This window comes from Haliaeetus albicilla, chromosome 8, assembly GCF_947461875.1.
Source record: "Haliaeetus albicilla chromosome 8, bHalAlb1.1, whole genome shotgun sequence".
Classification (NCBI taxonomy): Eukaryota; Metazoa; Chordata; class Aves; order Accipitriformes; family Accipitridae; genus Haliaeetus; species Haliaeetus albicilla.
The window spans coordinates 42,244,406-42,264,652 of record NC_091490.1 but is presented as its reverse complement, the minus strand read 5'-3'; the positions used below and the strand labels follow the sequence as shown (position 1 = coordinate 42,264,652).

Below are 20,247 nucleotides of genomic sequence, written 5' to 3'. Positions count from 1 at the left end.
GTCAACAGGAGTGTGTAGCAAAGGGCATGACTGCAGCTTTGCCTGCAGAAGCTGCTGTGGAACCTCCTTTAGCTTGTCTTAGTTCTGTGTTTGGATGCCTAATGCACCTAATGTCCTTATCAAAGTACTGTAATAGTATAAATCGGTATGACTTTTTTTTTTTTATTTGGGTACATGTGCAGCCTTTTTTCTTTTTTTCAGTGTAGTTGAGCTTCATGTCTATAACCATCTCTTAAAGCAATTAGTAAGAATTAGAAGCAGAAGTGTGTGTATTTTTATATATATATATAAAAAAATAAAAAATTATTTAATTTTTAGCATGACACTAGCAGTCCTTTGCTGATCACACCACCTTCAACAGAGACTCACTGGGCTGTTAGGGTAAGTGTAAAAGACAACACATTCCATCCATTCTTTGAAAGTAAATATTTTCCTTGTCTGTAATTTTCCCAGTAAGAGAATTTTCTGTCAGATATATTTCCCATTTCAGAAGTCCTCCCTTTCTGATGACAGACTTGTGCACAATAGAGAATATTGAGCTGCAGTTTTATATTTGAAATAAGTATTAAACAAGCCTTTGACAACCCCTGGTGTGATGTTTTAAAGACACAATGAATTTTAATCTTCTGCCTGGATTTCTTCCAGGATCCTAGTAGTAGGCACTTTCATGTTTGTGTAAAGGAACCCCACTGAGAACAGCAAAGCATTTCACCAAATCCATCCTGAAGTATCAATTTAAAGCTTGAGTTCATATGTTCTAATTGGTATTCTGTGATACACACTATATATATATATAATTGGGAAAAAGTAACTTTTGATACATACATAAGGATATTTGTATTTAGTTAATTTTCAATTGCAAACATTTTTGAAAAGGTAGAAATTTAAGAAAATAACTTCTAATGCTGATTTTTTTGTTGTTTTGGTTTTTTGTACTTGCATGTTGTACTTTAAAGTGGGAAGCAAATTATTTGGGAAGAATAGTTTTTAGTTCTACAGAGTTTGTCAAAGTTTGCTTAAAATCTGATCAGCAGTGTTTTAATCGGAATGTGCTGTCCTTTTAGAACACTACAGAAACACATGCATGTTAAAATCTCTTAGCTATCATAAGCTTAGCTTTGAAATTGAGCTCCTAAATCTAGCTCCATGGGGTTTACATTTAAATACAGCATGGTAGCACTTGCAAGAAAGCTTGGAAATTTAGAATGAATACATTACTGACCAGTCTTAATTTCTTGCAAGATCTCATTTTCAACACTCACACAGGCACACTTTTTTACTTATTCAGGCTATTTCTTACCAACTAGGTGGAAGAAAAAGCAAAGTTTGATGGTATTTTTGAAAGCCTTTTGCCAGTAAATGGTTTACTTTCAGGAGACAAAGTAAAACCAGTACTGATGAATTCAAAGCTACCTCTTGATATCCTAGGAAGGGTAAGTATGCTGTTTAGATTTAGCTATTCTCTATTTACCTTCTTGTAGTTGCAGTGTTAAATATTTAAATGTAATGTATCAACATGGACCAGGTTTTGGCTGAGTTTTAACATCGAGTGCACTGAAGTCTTCCACTTAGAAATGAGAGTAATAGTAGTAATTTGGACCCTGGAGTAGATTGGCTTCATTAACTCTGTATTCATTTTAAGAGCTGGAAGTTTTGATTTTGGTTATTTAAAAACAGAAGAAAGCTCTCTTAAACCATAATAGCTTTTATAACATTGTATTCCACTGTTTTGTCATTTTTCCAAATACAAGTAGTTAGACATATCATTAAATCTATCCACTGTTTGTACAAGAGAACACTTTAAAACATCCTAGTTTATTGTAGCTGTCAAATTGTCAAGTATTTTTTTCATGTATATTTATAAATACTTTTGATTCCTCCAGTACTTAAAGGGGGCCTACAGGAAAGATGGGGAGGGACTCTATCAGGGAACGTAGGGATTCTAGTGATAGGACGAGGGGTAACGGTTTTAAAATGAAAGAGGGTAGATTTAGATTAGATACAAGATGAAATTCTTTACGATAAGGGTGGTGGGACGCTTGGAACAGGTTGCCCAGAGAAGCTGTGGATGCCCCATGCCTGGAAGTGTTCAAGGCCAGGTTGGATGGTGGTTTGAGCAACGTGGTCTGGTGGAAGGTGTCCCTGCCCAAAGCAGGAGGGGTTGGAACTAGGTGATCTTTAAGGTCTTTCCAACCCAAACTGTTCTATGATTTGATGATCTGAGTTTAGTGCTTCCATTGCATATTTGCAAGGGAAGCAAACCTCAAAGTATTTTTCTGCTTCCGTTTAAAATACATATTCTTTAATGTTTTGCATATTGATATGACTGAGAATGAATACATTCTGTGTAAGAGCTGTATCTGTGTTACACACTTCCATCTCTTCAGGAAGAACTGCCTGTTTGTATTATCTACAAAATCTAAGTACGACTTGTTTTAATTCTGTACTTGAATATTGTGAAGTACTCAGTCTTGAAAGGCTTTGTATTTTATCTTGCTGTTGTCACGATAGAAATTCAGGAAACTTTTTCCTGTTCCAGAAAAGTTTGCGGACGAGAAAGGGGACTGAGGAAATGGGCAAAGGAGTACTCAACTAGCTTAAATTTGTACAGAGGTCCAGGAATAGAGCTGGGAGTAGAGTTCAGATGACTGAGCCTCAGTCTTAGTTTTATGTCCACTCTACTGTCTCCAAGTCATATTGATGATTAAACAGTGCTAGATAATGGCTGAGTATTAGAGTACACAAAGTTGTGTGTCCTTGTAAATCTGCAAATTTTGTTGACTGTACTTGACCTAATAATGAACTGAAGTTGACAGATGCTTAAATTCTGTCCTGTAGAAAATTCTGGAGGGTGGACATATTTTTTTGACTAAAATGGAAACTAGAAATTTAAGAATGGAATGAAAATTGGAAATGTATTGACTTTTCTAAAATATTTTAACTTTCTTATAAGAGACAAATTTGGGCAATCTGCTAGCCCACACCCTCTGGACAATTCTGAAAGCCACCTCTGGATGTTTTTAGTCAGCTTGATGACTCCTTAATTGCAACATAGAAAGATGAAAAACCTGCCTGTGTTGCATCCAGAATTTGTTAGAACCAGTGTAGATTCACATTGCCAGAAAACTCTAATCCAGTCTGTTTCATCAGAGAATGTTTAGCTAGGTGTCATGGTTTAATCCCAGCCAGCAGCTAAGCACCATGCAGTTGCTCGCTCACTCCCCCCAACTTATGGGTTGAGATAAAGACAGTTGAATAGGACAGAAGAGGAAGAAAATAATAATAATTATAATAATAATAAAATGACAATAATAATAATAAAAGAATTAGAATATAGAAAACAAGTGATGCACAATGCAATTGCTCACCACTCACCGACCGACGCCCAGTCAGTTCCTGAGCAGCAATCACCCCTCCCAGCCAACTCCCCCCAGTTTATATACTGGGCATGACGTCGCATGGTGCGGAATATCCCTTTGGCCAGTTTAGGTCAGCTGTCCCAGCCATGTCCCCTCCAAACTTCTTGTGCCTCTCCAGCCTTCTTGCTGGCTGGACGTGAGAAGCTTGAAAAATCCTTGACTTAGTATAAACATTCCTTAGTAGCAACTGAAAGCATCAGTGTGTTAGCAGCATTATTCTCATAATAAATCCAAAACACAACACTATACCAGCTACTAGGAAGAAAATTAACTCTATCCCAGCCAAAACCAGGGCACTAGGTCTAATATAACTAATATGATCTTCACAAAAATCTATTAGGAGTCTTTAGAGAGCATGCTTAATATGATGACAATTAACATCAACAGCACAAGATATAACTTGTTCTCTAAATCATTGTTTTTGTCATAATTGCTGTAGGTCTGGGATCTCAGTGATATTGATAAAGATGGTCACCTGGACAAGGATGAATTTGCTGTGGTAGGTTGCTTTAAATTCTCAATTCACAGTGTGTCTGCTAAAGCAAATCGCTCAGTTTTTTTCTCAAGAGCTTTGCAGCTTTGTCTGCTACAGTTGACTCTTCTAATCTAAATTGTTCACATGGAGCTATTAAATGATCTTTCTCAAATCCATCTACTGACTCTTGCCTGTGTCATCAAGATTAAACTTTTTGGAATTGCATTCAAAATTATCTGCTCTGGTTTATGTCTCTAATCTTACTGTCTTTGTTTTACTGATATGTAAATGACTGACACTGGAAAATCTTGTTACTTTTTCTTCTAATTGTTAATGTTATCTGACCTTTTTGCCTTTGCAGGCAATGCATTTGGTTTATAGAGCTCTTGAGAAAGAGCCAGTTCCTTCACTATTACCCCCTTCTCTCATACCACCTTCTAAAAGAAAGAAGACACCTGTCTTTCCTGGTGCAGTTCCTGTTCTCCCTGCAAGTCCTCCACCAAAAGATAGCCTCCGTTCTACCCCATCTCATGGTAGTGTCAACAGTCTGAACAGCACAGGGAGTTTGTCTCCCAAGCACAGCATCAAACAAGCACAGGTACAAATCTTTTTTTTCTTTTTTTTTTCTTTCTTTCTGGTATCAGTAAACTGCAGGAAAAAAATAAAACTGCTTTTTGATTTCTGCCTCATGTGAGCACTTTTCTGAAAATGTGTTTGTTGTTGGGTGATTTGGCTGGAGGGAATGAAATGAGAATGGTTAGACACGGAAGAAGAGCAGGTGAATTTTAGTCAGAGTGACCATGAGGTAGCAAATCTTACAGGGAATTTTCACTTTTCCTAGAAAGTGAAACCATAGAAAGGTTTTATTCATGTATCCGCTTTAATACGAAAGAAATCATTAATCTACCTTCTAAAGCTCCCGTGTTATTAGCAGGACTTGGTATACCTAGTTGGGTCCGTATTTTGAAAGAATGAATGCTTTTCAACTGATGAATAGCAGTTTATCAGTATTGATAATTCAGATAAAAAGTATTAAGCTAAAACATTAATAGGAAAAGGGGAAGTACCTATTTACCAGACTTGATTGTGCAAGATGTTCAGCACATCTGACTGAATAATGTCATATATACTCAGTGTGTTGATAAAGACTGTTTATCTTCTTTTGAAATATAAAACCTTGTTTTACAGCCATCTGTGAATTGGGTAGTACCAATGTCTGAAAAAGTGCGATACGATGAAATTTTCTTAAAAACAGACACAGACATGGATGGTTTTGTGAGTGGCCAAGAAGTAAAGGACATTTTTATGCATTCAGGTCTGTCTCAGAATCTCCTAGCACATATATGGTAAGAATTCTCTAGTACCTGTATTTTTGTAACTTGCTGATCTGGGCAGTCAGATTACCCAGCCAGAATTGTGATCCTAACATTAAAACAAAACAAAACAAAAAACCCAAAACCCCACCAAACCCAACCTCTTTTACCTGTCCTGTTGCTGTACTACACTATGTGGGCTATATGGAAAAACAAGGGAGAAATAAACACTCACTTTGCTTTTCTGGGAGAGGGGTATAGGTCAGTTGGTGAATTGTGATTGTTCTTTGAAGTTCTCGTGCTCTAAATATTTTCTCAGAGTAATGCTGTTCTGTCCAGTTAAATATGTCTAATAAAATACTGCTCTGTTTATGGAACTCTTTCACTAGAATAAGCAAGCTCTGATGAGACTGAATCAAAAGGAAATTACATGTATATGTGTGTTTCAGGCTTCTTGGCAGAGGAGAAATAAGCTTTTCTTGTTTATTAGTGTGATCTATTTTTTACCAGGGCTTTGGCAGACACAAGACAGATGGGAAAGCTAAGCAAAGATCAGTTTGCACTAGCAATGTATCTCATTCAACAGAAGGTCAGTAAAGGGATTGATCCTCCACAAGTGTTGTCCCCAGATATGATCCCTCCCACAGAGAGGAACACTCCCATACAGGTAAGTCATTGATTATTTGTAGATAATACTGAGCTTATGTGCTTTGAAAGTAATGGGGTTTGAGTATTAATTTTGTAAATTTTTTTTTTTTTTTTATATTACGGTAAAGAGTTGCCAATATTTTTTTTCTTACCTCCCTTTTACAAAATTCTTTAAGATTTGAAAATATACATCAATTTTTAACAACACGAGACACTAAATAAAGAAAAATGCAGTAGACTATTCCATAAATAAGGGAATAATAGTGTTGAGAAAAGTGTAGCATGAAAAATACTCCTTTGTTATAGAGAAGGGGTTTTTTAACTTCAGGAAACTGTTAAAAGCAACTGTTAAAAGCTGGTCTAGTAGCCTGTCCCTGACTGTGATCAGTACCAAATTCCTCCCATGAAAATGTAAAATTTTTTAATGGCTAAATGAAGAGTGATGACTCCCTAGTTTCTAGGAATTGGTGGTTGATTCAGCCCTTGTAGCATGACCGTCCATAGTCGTATATCCATCACTGCTAATTCCATTTTACTGGAGCATCTAATCTTTTACTGAACCCTTTCTATAAATTACATAGTATTTTCCTTTACTTTTTTTTACTTTCCCTAACCAGAAAGCTTTTGAGCCTCTAAATATATTTTGTTGCTGTTGCTCTGGTCCTTTTAAGGTTTTTCCTATATCCTTTTTCTATAGACTCTGTCAGGTTACTTGACCCCTGTAGGAACTGAGATCTCAGCACTAACAGAAATGCGCCGTGTGAGTAATTGTAACGTCCAAAAGAATGCAAATTTGTTTATGTATGCTACTTGTAACTTTAAAGAAGTTTTTATTTCTACCCCTTCTCCTGTCTCTTTGCTCTTGTTCTGTGACACTTGCTCTTGGCATGATGATAATGTCACAGTAGTGTGAAGTTACCAGTATTGCCTGTTGACCTGGTAATATTGCTTCCTTCAACAATTTGAGACGCATTGATCTGTCAAGAAGTTCTTTGACAGGCAACTTGGTGTTGGCATGTTAAAGTTACTTGTGTACTAGTTCTCTGAAGCTGTGGGCAATAAATACACCTTAGTGTGAGAGCTTTAAGCTTCCCATTATTTTCAATTCATTATATCTTTTTTTCTCATCTGCTGTGGTTTTAGCTGAATGTAACATGAAATAAACTGTATGCTACTGTGAACATAGCAGATTAGTTTTCTGTTCATGTGGAACAATGAACTGTGTTAGCCTAACCAATGCAGCAGCTCATTTTAACTCATTTCATAATCATACTGGGTAACACCTTATTATGATCCTGTACAGCATACAGTACAGGTCTCTCGGCAAATCTGTATCTGGTCTGAAAATATAAAAGGGATATTAGAAGCTTTTGATTTGCTAGCTTGAAGAATTAGTCTGGATTGTTGTTATTTATGATTACTTAATGGCATATTAACGAAAGGAATGCTCACCCAAAAGTGAGGACTTAATTAACTTACTGAAACTGTATATTCAATATTATTTCTGCAGAAAATGTCACATTTTACTATGCTATCTGTTTGTGATTTGTTGGTTGGGTTCTTGAGCTTTTTTTTAATACTGAATAAAGCTAAACTTTCTGTGGTTATCATGGTAATCTCAAGGTGAACGAAGCAAGCAAACTGTACTGTCTTTTTTTAAAATGCTTTTTAAAAATGGTAGGTCTCCTGATTTTGTCATACTAGCAGTGAGTTTAAGTGTTGCAGTTTTTGCTCAGTTGCAGTGATTTTTTTCAAAGAACTAGCAATCCTTTTTATAATAATAACAAATTTTTTATCAAACGCTGAGATCCTTTCTTCATAATTTCTAATGACAATTTTCTTGTCTAAAAGAAAAGGGATACCCTCTGCATCTTCCTTGATCTGTGCCTGAATGGCTGTAGAAATGACCTGCAGGAAATCGGGTATAATTGCAGAACTTGGCATTAATTTGTGGCAGGGCTCAAGAAGACTGAAATTACAATATGATTTCGTTAAGTTCCCTGGAAGCTTTGTTACTGACTGTAGCAGAGCTGGGTTTTTAGTTTTTTAATTTGAATTCTACCATTGCCTGCAGTTTATTTTTTGACATTGTGCATGTCCTTTAACTGCTGTTTATTTCGACTATCCCATCTGGTAAATGGGCATAGAGAAAATTCTCCTGTCTCACAGGTAGAATTGTGTGGCACGCTCAGTGGTTTTTGCATAATAATTTGATGTCTTCCATAGAATTTTGCAAATGCATATAATGAGGACTGTGTCCCACCTTTGTCCTCAGCCTTTGTAAAGGAAGGTCTTCTGTTATGACTTGGCATTTTAATAGACTATTTCATTCTTAACAGGATAGTTCAAGTTCTGTTGGATCAGGAGAATTTACAGGCGTGAAGGAACTGGATGATATTAGTCAAGAAATTGCACAGCTGCAGAGGTAATAGTTGTGGACTATTAAGAAAATCTTGGAGTAGGAGAACCAATTAAGAACATAGTACTGATGTGTCTGTTACTTTTGTTTTCTATTAGTCAGTTTATCATTACTTGTCACTGAAGTTGGTGGCAATCTCCCACGGATACCCTACACTTAGCCAATTACATAAAGCCAGCCTGGGTTCTACCAGGTGACTTCAGAAGATTGATTATGGAACGGGTAGTATTTTTCAAAGAACAATTGATAGGTATACACTTTTACTCCTTTAAAGAATATATCAGGATATGGGCTGGCATTTTTGGCTGTGTGGTGTTTCCAGAATACTGTTTAATTGATTTTTGCATGCACGCATGTGTATGTTGTATTATTTAACTATTCATGAATCTGCGTGCTTGTTTATCTTACAGAGAAAAATACTCGCTAGAGCAAGACATTAGGGAAAAGGAAGAATCAATCAGACAGAAAACCAATGAAGTTCAGGTAAAAACTCTATCATATTAGTTTTCATTTTAATCTAAAATAATATATGGGGAATTAAACATTCTTCTGTCTTCCCTTATGTTGCTTCTGGGCAAACCCTTCCTCCTTTCATGGGATTTTCCTCTAGCTTACAGAAAGATCTTTATTTTCCTGTTCTCCATCAGAAGTGTTTTCTTCTGATGCTGGTTAATATAAGTAGATGATGATACATGAACAGTTTGAAATGTCTTTTTTTGTTGGTACTTGACTAAAACTGTAATTTAGGAAAACGTTGTTCAAAGAGTATTGGGTTTGAAATTAGGATAGCTCAATGATATGTCCTCTGTGTCACAGTCTCTTTCCATCTTGTGGGCACTGATTTGTTTCCTGCGGTCTCATACAAGTTCCTGCAGAAACAAAACATACACATGCAAGCAATAGCCTATATGGCATAGAAAATGTTTTGGATTTTGCTAGCCTGTTTGTCTGTGGTTGACCATTCCTGTAAGATAACAGCTAAATGTAAGTTACAAACTGTGGAATTTTCCTCAGGAACTACAAAATGATTTAGATAGGGAGACAAGTAACTTGCAAGAGCTAGAGGCTCAGAAGCAAGATGCCCAAGACCGCCTGGATGAAATGGACCAGCAGAAAGCCAAACTGAAAGATATGCTGAACGATGTAAGGCAGAAATGCCAGGAAGAAACACAGGTGGTGAGTGTACGTTAATTCTGGACATGCTCAAGAGTACTGTGTCTTTTGTTGAAGGAAATTCTATATATTTAATGAATCAGCTTGCTTTGTTTTTCATCTTTACCATAAATAGCAATTTGCACACAAATACAGAGGTCCAATAAAGGATTTTGCGAACCTAAATATCTTTCATAATGGTTGGAAATGGGGGGTTGAATCAGATGATCTCCAAGGGTCCCTTTCTACCTAAATTGTTATTGTTCTGTGAATATATGAAACATTTATTCAACCTAGTAGTGTAGTTGAGAAGCATTATTACTGACCCATGACACAGTCATCAACATTTGATCACTGTGAACCTCATCAGTATTCTGAGTTAAAAGTGGGTTTTCAGGCAATACAATTGCCAATGTAGCTAGCATATGTTATCTTAATGTAGAAACTTAGTGTATAAGTAAGAAAGCATATAAGGAGAATCATATGCAACTGTGTAATTTTAACTCTTATCAGAGTTAAAAGTCAACTTTATAATACTTGGTAAATGTTTGAATGGAAAAAGAGCCAAATTCTGAAAACTACAAGGTAACCATCTAAGAAACACCTTTTAATTGCCTTTATAGTTAATGTGGTATTTCTGTAATTTAAAATATTAAAATTTCTTGGTTTTATTGAAAGTCCTATGAGCTTTTTTTATCAAGGATTTTGTGTAACATAATAAGAAGTATGTAGTTCTTCATATTAAGTTCTTGTTATCTTCCTTAGCGGTTGATAGATTGCTTTACAACTTCCTATTATTTATTATAAATTCATTATTTATTAAGGTACATTTATTTCAGATTTCACTCTGATTTTTGTAATGTTTTGTTTCAGATTTCATCACTAAAAATGCAGATTCAATCTCAGGAATCAGATTTAAAATTACAGGAAGATGACCTTAATAGAGCAAAAGCAGAGCTGAATCGCCTCCAGCAAGAAGAGACTCAGCTAGAGCAGAGTATCCAGGCTGGAAAAGTGCAGCTTGAAACAATAATCAAATCTTTAAAATCAACACAGGAGGAAATAAACCAGGTATTCACTGTAGTTTATACAACTTCTCTTTTGCTTCTTGAAAGGCTAAGAGTTGAACATCACCTAGAAAGATTATTTTTCAGAAGAGAAAAAAAATACTGGTTCATGAAATAAGCCTTTTTGATTGGTGCTTAGTAGGTTAATTCCTAGTATGAGTCAGGAAAAGTTCGGCTCTGGAGGGGGGAAAATGCAGCTGTCTGGCAACCGTGTTTAATAAGAATGCAAGAATGACAGTGTTATTGAATGCATAACATAATAAAGTATTTTTCGCTGCTTAGGCAAGAAGTAAACTTTCTCAACTTCAAGATAGTCATCAAGAAGTCAATAAGAGTATAGAAGAATATAATGAAGCTCTCAATGGGATTCACGGCGGTAGTCTGACGAATTTAGCAGACATAAGTGAAGGCCTTGGGCAGACGGAAAGAAGCAATTATGGAGCTATGGTAAAAAAAAAAAATTACCGTGGTTTAGTGTATTTTACAATAATTAGGTTTGTAACTTGCACCTAATCTGAAATAGTTAAGACGTTTGCTTAGTTGGCTTTTGGTATTTTAGGAAATACCGTGATCCCTGCAAGGTAGCAATCTCCAGTGCAAGGCAGGGCAAAGATTTTAATGCTGGTGGAAAACCTGATTTTTAAGCGTTGGGTTAGATCTTGTGCTAGGATTTTGTGCCTGTCTAACTGTAACAGTGTGGATACGTAAGAATGTAATTATGGAAACAAAAAGAAAAGGTCATGTTAACCCTTGATTTGCAACCCGTCACATCTTTAGTCTCAGGAACTAGGTAGGACTTTATTTCCAATTCAGGTGTTCTGTTTTTTTCTTGCAAGTTCTCCAGTTTACCAAGGTGACACCTTCTCTTGCTGTAAACTTCCCTTTAATCATGTATTTCTTTCTTATTTCCAAAAGAAGCTATACAAATTTCTCCTTTGCAGTAAGCTATATTTATTACATATTTCAGTAAAAAACACTTTCCCTTCCCAACAGACATAGATAGTTCTCTTCAGCTTAAGCAATTCCAGCATCATTTATCTCATTTATTGTGTTTTCTTTTAATCAGTATTTTTCTCAATTCATAAGATCCTTCAGGTTCTTAAGGATTTTTCCAGTCGATTTCTTTTGGGTTTCAATTGTTGATTTGGATATTTAATAATACTCTAAATCACAAGATTTTTCATTTTTTAAGCCTATTTCTTTGCTTTAAATATGGAAGTTGCATACGTCCTTGATTCTACTTGCACATGTACTTGGTGCTTCCTCATTAGGGAAACATAATTTCCAAAATCCTTGTAAGCACAGTATTTACTATGGTTTTAATATGAAGTTAAATGTATGTCATGTACAGTGTATTAATAAATATTCAGCAGGCATGCCAGCTTTATGCCCTGCTTTACGCTTCCTCTGTAAAAACAAAATGCTGAAAAGAAAACAGTGTAGGTTAAAAACAACAATACATTGAGAGACATGGTCTTAAAACGCTTTGGTGCTTAGTTTCTATGCTTGCATGGCTTGCATAAACATTATGTTTACTTTCCAGTGGAAACTTCCAGATGTTTCTCTTACTTGCAAAACCTAAGAATCACTTACTGGAACAAAACTCCAGTATATGTTCATAGAAAATTTTTTAAACCATTGTGTCCCTTTCCTGTTTCTTAATTCTTCCTTCCCCTTCCTCTGCTCCCCACCTCCCTCCCTGCTGTTCTGAGAAGTCTTAATTAAAGACTTCTTCATTTGCATCTTATATAAAGGGATGAAAGAAATCCCGTATCTTTCTAGTGCTGGAGGCAGTGTAAGTGGGTAGTTGTTATTAGGTATTTCTTACGTTAGAGTTGAATGGCTTTGATTGTCAGTGGAGCCCTGTTGTACAGGTGCTGTATACACGTATGGCTACTGTGGCAAGGACTGGTTTCATCAGAGACCCAAAACGGACAAAAAGACAGGGGTATCATATGCAAACGAATGCAATGAAGAGGTTTTGTAACTTTAGTTTGCTCCTTGTTCATGCGGGATTTTTTTGCAACTTGACAAAGCTATATAGGTTGGCCTCTGATGACAAACCTCTGTATTGTCAAAATGTTGGGGTGACGCTCTTCCTGCCATGTAGTGCTTTGTCATGTGAAATCAGTACTTGGAGCTTTGAGCTCAAGAATGGGTTAACAAGAAGCAATCTTGAGTATGACTACTCAGTAGTAATTTCTTGTATTTGTAGTCCACAAATGATTTGTGTATCCTTTCCTTTTAAATAACTGTCTTACCTGAAGCTGAACTGTAAAATAGCTGGGAGAGAAGAATTTTTTTGATAGCATGATGGCTGGGGGTTTGGTTTGGTTTTGTTGTTTAAGTATTTGAGAATTGAATATATTAATATGAGAAACAGTTTAACCTTTTATTGTTATATGTATTTTTATCTTTTGATGTTCTGCGTAGCCTTGGGCTATGTATTCTTTTTACTGTGTAATTACTTTTGCTTAGAAGCAACTTATTCCGAAAGTTCTTAGGAAGTAATTTTTAAGATCATTAAACAGGAACAGAATTTCTGCTAAATGGGTAACTGAGCATTTTAATCATGGTATATTGCTGTAATGTTTCTTCTCTTAATTTTTAGGATGATCCATTTAAGAATAAAGCCTTGATGTTTACCAATAATACACAAGAATTGCATGCAGACCCATTCCAGTCAGAAGATCCTTTCAAATCTGATCCATTTAAAGGAGCAGACCCTTTCAAAGGCAGTAAGTGACCAGTGGCTTACATGAGACCTTGAAGACCAATTGTTGAGTAAATTATATTTTCACAAACTTTTATCATCTTGCTAAATAGTGGATAAAACGAATGATTTTTCTATTCTGCATAGGTGACCCATTCCAGCATGATCCTTTTGCAGAACAACCACCTGCTCCAGCAGGTAATAGCCCTTTTGATGACAGGACAGACGTGATACAAACAATTTGTAGCCAAACACAAAGATTTCTAACGTTTCCCTGGCTTCAGATTTTTGATTTGCATGTGGGAACAGGGAGACCTGTCAGGGAAACCTGACAGGGTGTGCATTCAGGATCAATATGTTAATAATATGCATGTAACTCTTTATTAAGTCCATAACCTTAATATGAACATGTACTTGTTCAAACTTAGTAAATATCCTGTTTAGAGAGGTATCTGGAATTTTATCAGATTTACCAAATCATTGTGTGTTTTTATAAGAAAAATTACATCAGTGAGTATGAGGTCAAATATAGAATGGTTCATAATGGACAGACTAGGTGCTACCTTCTATTTACCTTTTAATCCTCCTTCTAGATCCATTTGGAGGTGATCCATTTAAGGAAAGTGACCCATTTCGTAGTTCTGCCCCTGAGGATTTCTTCAAGAAACAGGTGAAGAGTGACCCATTTACCTCAGATCCATTCACAAAACCCCCAACTTTACCCTCAAAGGTCAGTAATTTTTAAATCTACACATAATAGATTTCTTTACTATTGACAAACTTCTTGTCTGAAAGGTAAAAAGAATGAAATACCACTAAATACTTTTCTCCTAACTGATGAAATATCATTAATTTTATTGTTAAAATTTAAGTATGAGTTGTTAAGGCAATCAGCAGTTTGTTCTTTCCAGTTCCGTGATGATGATGTATATTCACCATGAAGATGCAGTTAGGTGGATGGGTTTTTTTTTGCTGTTGCCATTTCAAGCCACCAGCACCCACTCATTCACACCGTTACCTCCATTCCATTGGTGTTTCTATTTGCCCAGTCACGTAGTGAATCCGATCAAGTAACTGATCTGGCTAAAGGATTACTGAGCTGCCAGCACAGTGGAAGGACTGCACAGAACACGTTTGTCAAATGTGTAGTCACAGTTCTTAAGCTGTCCTTACGTGTATGTGTGTGGTTGTTTTGGGGGGGGGGGGTATGGATTTTTTGTTTTGTTTTGTTTTTTAATTAATCCTTTCCATCACCCTTATGGCTTTCATTGACTATTGCCACCCAAGTGTTAGAACAGTATTCTAATATCTGTCAGTGGGAGGTTAGTTTGTCTTGCAATAGGTTTGTGCTTGGATAACAGCAGACTTTTCAAACTGAAGAGCAACTACAAACACCTTCTATTTAAAAAGAAGTGATATACAGACTCTCTGAATTAATAATAATGTAAATGCCTGACCAGGATATTCAGTCTCTCTTGCTTAAAGACCGAACACTTCTAGGTGTAATTTCTTATTTTGCCCTGGTAACTGATAATGCTTGTATTTCAGTGTGATTACACTTTTCACTAGAATGTGTTTCTCTGTAGGTACTTGGGGTTTTGTTTAAGGGTATCGATAGCCAAAGGCACTAATAATGCAAATTTCATATAATCAGTCAGTTTTATCCTACTATATGTGCACTGAACAGAGTGGTCTGAAATTGGAAATAATTTGTCTTAAAGCAGTAGATTTTGATATGTGTAAAAAGACAGGTGCACAGTACAGCAGACCAATAATTATGTGTATCTGTTCTTATTTAGCCTGACCCTTTTGAAAGCAGTGATCCTTTTACGTCTTCCAGTATCTCTTCAAAAGGTCAAGGTAAGAAGAATAAATTTTTCCATGAAGATGAATAAGGAGGTATCTCCTTATGAAAGAAGAATCAAATGTAAAAGTTGAGAATAAAGAAAGTTGTCTTGTGAACTGTTGGCAAATATCATTGTGGTCCTATTATGGATTATGAAGGTTAAGTCTTCACGTACACTGTATACCTAATTTCTTTCTTTTTCTTTTTTTTTTTTTTTTCCTCCAAACAACTGGTAGAAAACCTATTGTTTTATGGAATTCTCATTTTAACGGCTCATGCTAGGTCAAAATGCAAGTGGTTTTTAATCCCCTGCCTAGTTTTATACTTCATTGGTACCAAGCATTCTTCATAATTCTTAAGTATTATTTAAAATAACTTTTTTTTTTTCCTGTATCTGTTTCAGATCCATTTGGAACACTGGATCCATTTGGAAGTGGTGCTTTCAGTAGTGGTGAGGGATTTGCAGACTTCAGTCAGATGTCAAAGGTAAAGGTTACAAGGAAAGCAACTGTCCTTTTAAAAATGTATGTACAGGTACTTTTTTTAAGGGTGTGATACGATTGTAACTTTCAGTTGACAATCCACTTTTAATTTATTTTAATCAACCTCACCAGTTACTCCGCAAGTGTTTTTTGTCCATCTCGGATAAGGCAAAGTCCTACCAAGGCTGGTAGATTCAGCAGGGATAAATCAACTTTTCACAAACATTTTCAAGTACCAGAAGAGCAAAAGAAATAAGTTCTGGTTTCTACTTGTAAGAAAAGGTAGTTGTTCCAGATGCTAATATATTTCAGTGTCCAACCTTCCTCTAAGTCCTGAAGTCTGTTTCTTGGATATTTCACCTCTCATAGTATTCTGACTTGTTGTTAAACTTCTCCATGAGTACAGGGAGCCAGGGGAAGGTGGAAAACATGGTGTGCTGACATTTCATAGCTCTTAACAGAATTGCTGTTTCCTTAGTTTCTTGGTAGAAACTGAGTATATAGGGTATTTCAAATAGAACTAGGGCCTTACCTCCTCATCTGGATCAGTCACAGTCTGCTGTTAGCTTTCTGGGATGGACTTTGGAATTTACAGTTGACATCAGCTGCCCAACTTTTTACACTTAGTTCCACAATAACGCCTGAACATTGTAGAGTACATGTTAACTGGAAAATAGATTATCACATCACTTTGACTAATTTTCTTGGGGTTTTTTTTCCCTAACTTTTACTGTGCTTTGTGGGGGTTTTAGCTCTCCACTAGGTGGCAACAGTCTTTACAAATAGTGATGCGTTTGGCTTGAGTGAGAAGTTTTAGCCAAGGTCTGTCTGTGAGCTTTAGCTTTGCCTACAAAATTCCTCTTTCTTCATTTCAGAATGATAAATTTCCCTGCATGGCATAACTTTTTGTCCCTTTTTTAACCAATAGGAGAGTCCTTCACAAGAGCCAGCTGAATATAGGAAACATTAAAAAACATGTTCTTGGAATTTTCCCTGAGCTTTTACAAAAAAAGACAAATAGCTGTGTGTAATTTAAGAAGAGCTTGGAAAAAAGCTATCTATTCTGAAATCTACCACATTTTTCCAGCTTCTATCATGGCTGTGTTTATTAGAGTGAAGGCCAGACTGTCGTACAACCGTTCATTGCCAAATAGTAAAAAGTAGAGTTTTACTTCCTTCTGTTTTTCTCAACAGCTTTTTGCTAGGAGTAAAAGTTCTAGAAGTATTTAAGTGATTAAGAGCATGAGTACTTTTGAATGTTAGTGAAATACCTGGCACCTCTGTTAGTGGGTGTTAGCCTCTTACACCACTGACATAATTCTGTAAAGCTGTCCTCATTTTTTGAAGTTAATGCTTTTACTTGAGTTAACTTGTAGCTTTCATGAAACAACAGATACTCTACAATGTGCTTACATCCTTTTTCATTTCTTTTTTCTCATGTAGTCAGTAGCTTCAGACCCCTTCGCCTCCTCTTTTGGAGGGATGGGATTCTCAGATGACCCTTTCAAAAGCAAATCAGACACACCAGCGTTACCACCGAAGAAAAATGTCCCTCCACGACCCAAGCCACCCAGTGGTAAGGAGATTTTCTTTTTTTAATAGCGAGTTCCCCCAATTTTCTGTATATTATTGGACATAAGGACTAGTTGACAGTCTTCTAACTCATTATCTTATATTTCAACCATGGAGGAAGATATGAGATTATCAGTAAATTGGCAGAAATTGTCCGTAAGCCTGACTGGAACTCTTCAGACTGGAAAACAGATGATTAGGGAGTTGAATGACAGATCTGTAAAATCACTTGTGGCAGGGAAAAATGGGGAAAAAAAAAAAATCTGTCTTTTCCAAGTACACAACAAATGGAATTGTTTATTTTGAAGGTGCCATTTACTAAAGAGGTTTGTTTTTATACAATACTCTGAATGTGGGAATTTTTTTTTTTTCCAGAGAATATGGTAAATGTGAAAAAGTTGAAATGGGCTTAAAAGAGAACTAGATAATTCTCAGAAGAAAAATCCAACAGGGGCAACAGGGTCTACCAAATTGCTGAATGTCTGCAAGGTAGTCTGAAGTATGACTGTATGTCTTGTTTTGATGTTCTTCCTGAGGCATTTGCCACTGGGTGCTAACAAGAACAGGGTACAGGGCTAGATAGACCTGTCCTGATCTGTCCAGGTATGATCATTCTTACATTCGCACATTGCTGCATTCATTAAATATAAACCACTTTCTGAATATATGGCTTGTTACTGCTTCAAGTCCATTGCATATGGAAAGTCTTAGAGATGTATGAATCTCCTGAATTGGAAATAAGATCTCTTTTAAAGAGCAACTTCCACTTGTTTGCCCTCCCTAGCATTGATTTTCAAAATATTCAGATACCAGTGAAACTGTTTCAAGAACTGAAGCCACTTAGAACTGTTAGTTTCAAGTCTCCTTTTAACAGTGGTATAGTTCAGTTAATACTAGCAGTGAACATTTAGTTGGCTAAAAAAAAAAAAGCTGGATTCTGCTTATGAATAGGCACATAATTTTGCACCAAATATGTAGGTCAACATCTAGTATTCTCATGTATCCACTGACAGTGTTAGGAAGCATAATACAAAGAAAACAGATCCATTATTAATGTCTCCCTGTCTAAATATGTGGACCTTTCTGCTGTTGCATTTTGGAGCAAAGCATGCACTCTGCACTCATCCTGTTTATAACAGGTATTGTTGATCTGGCTGGTTTTGCAAAGCAGTTATGCTAGAACTAGCTCCTTGGGTAACGTGAAAAGTGCTTTCTATTACTGAGGTATCCTGAAGATGTCATTAACTATCCCATAGATTGATCCAAGGTTTGGAAAACATTATTTAATACAGTAGACCTGCCATTGCAGCAGCATTAGTTTGCTCCTATTACTATGATCTTGTTGCTCAAGAGATGATGATGCACACTAAAAACCTGTAATCAAATTATGAGGTTCTGTATAGGTGAGTATTGATGAAAATTTGTCAGGAAATGCTGTAGAGTTGTGGAAAAGTTCTTGCAGCAGTCTGTTCCATGCTTGCTTTGTGTAATTACTTTCTGCTGTTGAGGTACTAGAAAACCTTTAGTAATTAAAAACCCCCATAATATGTCATGTTGACACATACCAACTAATAGGACACAAATGAATAAAAGCTGAAGGTAATCTTATTTGTCATTGTGAATGATGTTATTTTTCTTTATTTATTTGGTTTTCAAGGAAGGTATATGAGTGGCCATCTTTTCTTTTTAAGAAATGTCTACATAAAATTTAGTGTTTAAAGGGCCTATATAAAGTTGAATGAGTCAAACAAATAGTAAATGTACCTATATTATCTTTCATGTGGTTTCTTTCTATTTCTTGTTCGAAACATGATTATTCCTAGCAAATACAGTGTAGTAGTAGCAGCATAGATGAGAAGTACATGCCATAGGATTGACTCACCTACATGGGGGGGGGAGGGGAGGGGGGTTGATTTATGTCTCTTCATTCCCTCCTCTGTACATACTGGGGAATTTTGGAGAACATTTAGCTGTAATGATTTGTTTTGAATTTAGATGTGTGCACTCAGCCTTTAATCAGTCTTTTAAAAAATTTGTTTAAATGTGTACCTTCCCCTCTTCTTGGAAGATACAATATTTGTAAGGTTCCGCTGCTCTACCAAAAGCAAATGTTGTTATGATAAAATAGACTAAGGAGGAAACAAAGCAGGGTTTTTTTAAAGCAAATGAGCCTCATGTGTTTATGCAGTTATACTCCTCCCTTCCTTCCACAACTAAGGCAATCTTCAGTGGTTACTTAAAGCATGAGAAATTATATAGTAATATACTGCGATTCTCGCAAGAGATACAGGCATATAAGTGTATGTTAGAAATGGGAACGCTGCTCAGAAAACAAACAGACAAGAAACTTCCGTTGCTTCTTACCTTTCTCATTGGCCTGTTTAATTAAAAAACAAGTAGGTGATAAAGATCTTGCTGAAGGATGAATAAATGCTAGTTATTACCAGACAAATCTATAGTTTGTCTTTCTGTTCCCAGTTTGTACTCTTTTTAGTAAAACTGTTCTTTCTGTTGGGGGGGATTTTTACTATTGAAAAGCACTTGTATGGTTTACTTGCATTTTGCTAGGCAGGTGCAATGAAGATCTAATATAAAGCTTTACTTGTCCTCAACACTCTACAGTCAAGTAGAAAATACTAATAAATATTTTTGCAGGGCTTTGAAAGCTGTCCAATTTCCCAGGTAGTTGTTGATAGGGGAAACTAGCAAAACCCACCAGGAATAGTTCCTAATTCAGTGCTTTTCTATATGCAAAGTGTTTTAGGGATTGTGTGATATGCAAGCATTGTCTGATCAATCCATTGAGGTATTGCAGGGTATCCTGGATGATCAGGTTGTGGCCAAAGGGTGCCACAGTTCCCATCTTGCCCACGTGGCTGTGTTTTGTCCAGATGAACGAGGAGTTGTGCATCAGGTCTTGTTTCTTCATGAAGGCAAAGGCAGAGCAAACCTTTGGAGCTGAACACAGGGCCAGGGAAACACTTCAGAGACAGCCTCTGTCAGGTCAGATCAAAAGGCCTTCAGATGTACCTGGAAAAACCTGTAAAAGGAATATGTCATTCTGATTAGCTGCTCTCATATTAAGGCTCTGGAGACAGTCTTCATACCACACTTAAGGGAACTTTTCTGCTACTGCCAGCT

At 36.3% G+C, this 20,247-nt stretch overlaps 1 protein-coding gene across 11 annotated transcripts in view; it reads left to right on the top strand.

The window, feature by feature from the left end:
* Window positions 1-20,247, top strand: part of EPS15L1 (epidermal growth factor receptor pathway substrate 15 like 1) — a 47,176-nt gene that overhangs the window by 7,172 nt on the left and 19,757 nt on the right. For 2 of the 11 annotated variants that reach the window (XM_069790319.1, XM_069790320.1), the window contains exons 6-23: window positions 319-381; window positions 1,308-1,433; window positions 3,859-3,918; window positions 4,256-4,492; window positions 5,083-5,240; window positions 5,718-5,874; window positions 6,553-6,615; window positions 8,195-8,280; window positions 8,685-8,757; window positions 9,289-9,456; window positions 10,300-10,497; window positions 10,776-10,940; window positions 13,105-13,231; window positions 13,354-13,404; window positions 13,800-13,936; window positions 15,006-15,066; window positions 15,456-15,538; window positions 16,978-17,110. In XM_069790319.1, the coding sequence (XP_069646420.1) occupies window positions 319-381; window positions 1,308-1,433; window positions 3,859-3,918; window positions 4,256-4,492; window positions 5,083-5,240; window positions 5,718-5,874; window positions 6,553-6,615; window positions 8,195-8,280; window positions 8,685-8,757; window positions 9,289-9,456; window positions 10,300-10,497; window positions 10,776-10,940; window positions 13,105-13,231; window positions 13,354-13,404; window positions 13,800-13,936; window positions 15,006-15,066; window positions 15,456-15,538; window positions 16,978-17,110 (2,146 nt within the window). Of the gene's footprint in view, window positions 1-318; window positions 382-1,288; window positions 1,434-3,858; window positions 3,919-4,255; window positions 4,493-5,082; window positions 5,241-5,717; window positions 5,875-6,552; window positions 6,616-8,194; window positions 8,281-8,684; window positions 8,758-9,288; window positions 9,457-10,299; window positions 10,498-10,775; window positions 10,941-13,104; window positions 13,232-13,353; window positions 13,405-13,799; window positions 13,937-15,005; window positions 15,067-15,455; window positions 15,539-16,977; window positions 17,111-20,247 lie in introns of those variants that run through there. The other 9 variants (XM_069790314.1, XM_069790311.1, XM_069790322.1 and 6 more) reach the window with 9 other exon arrangements.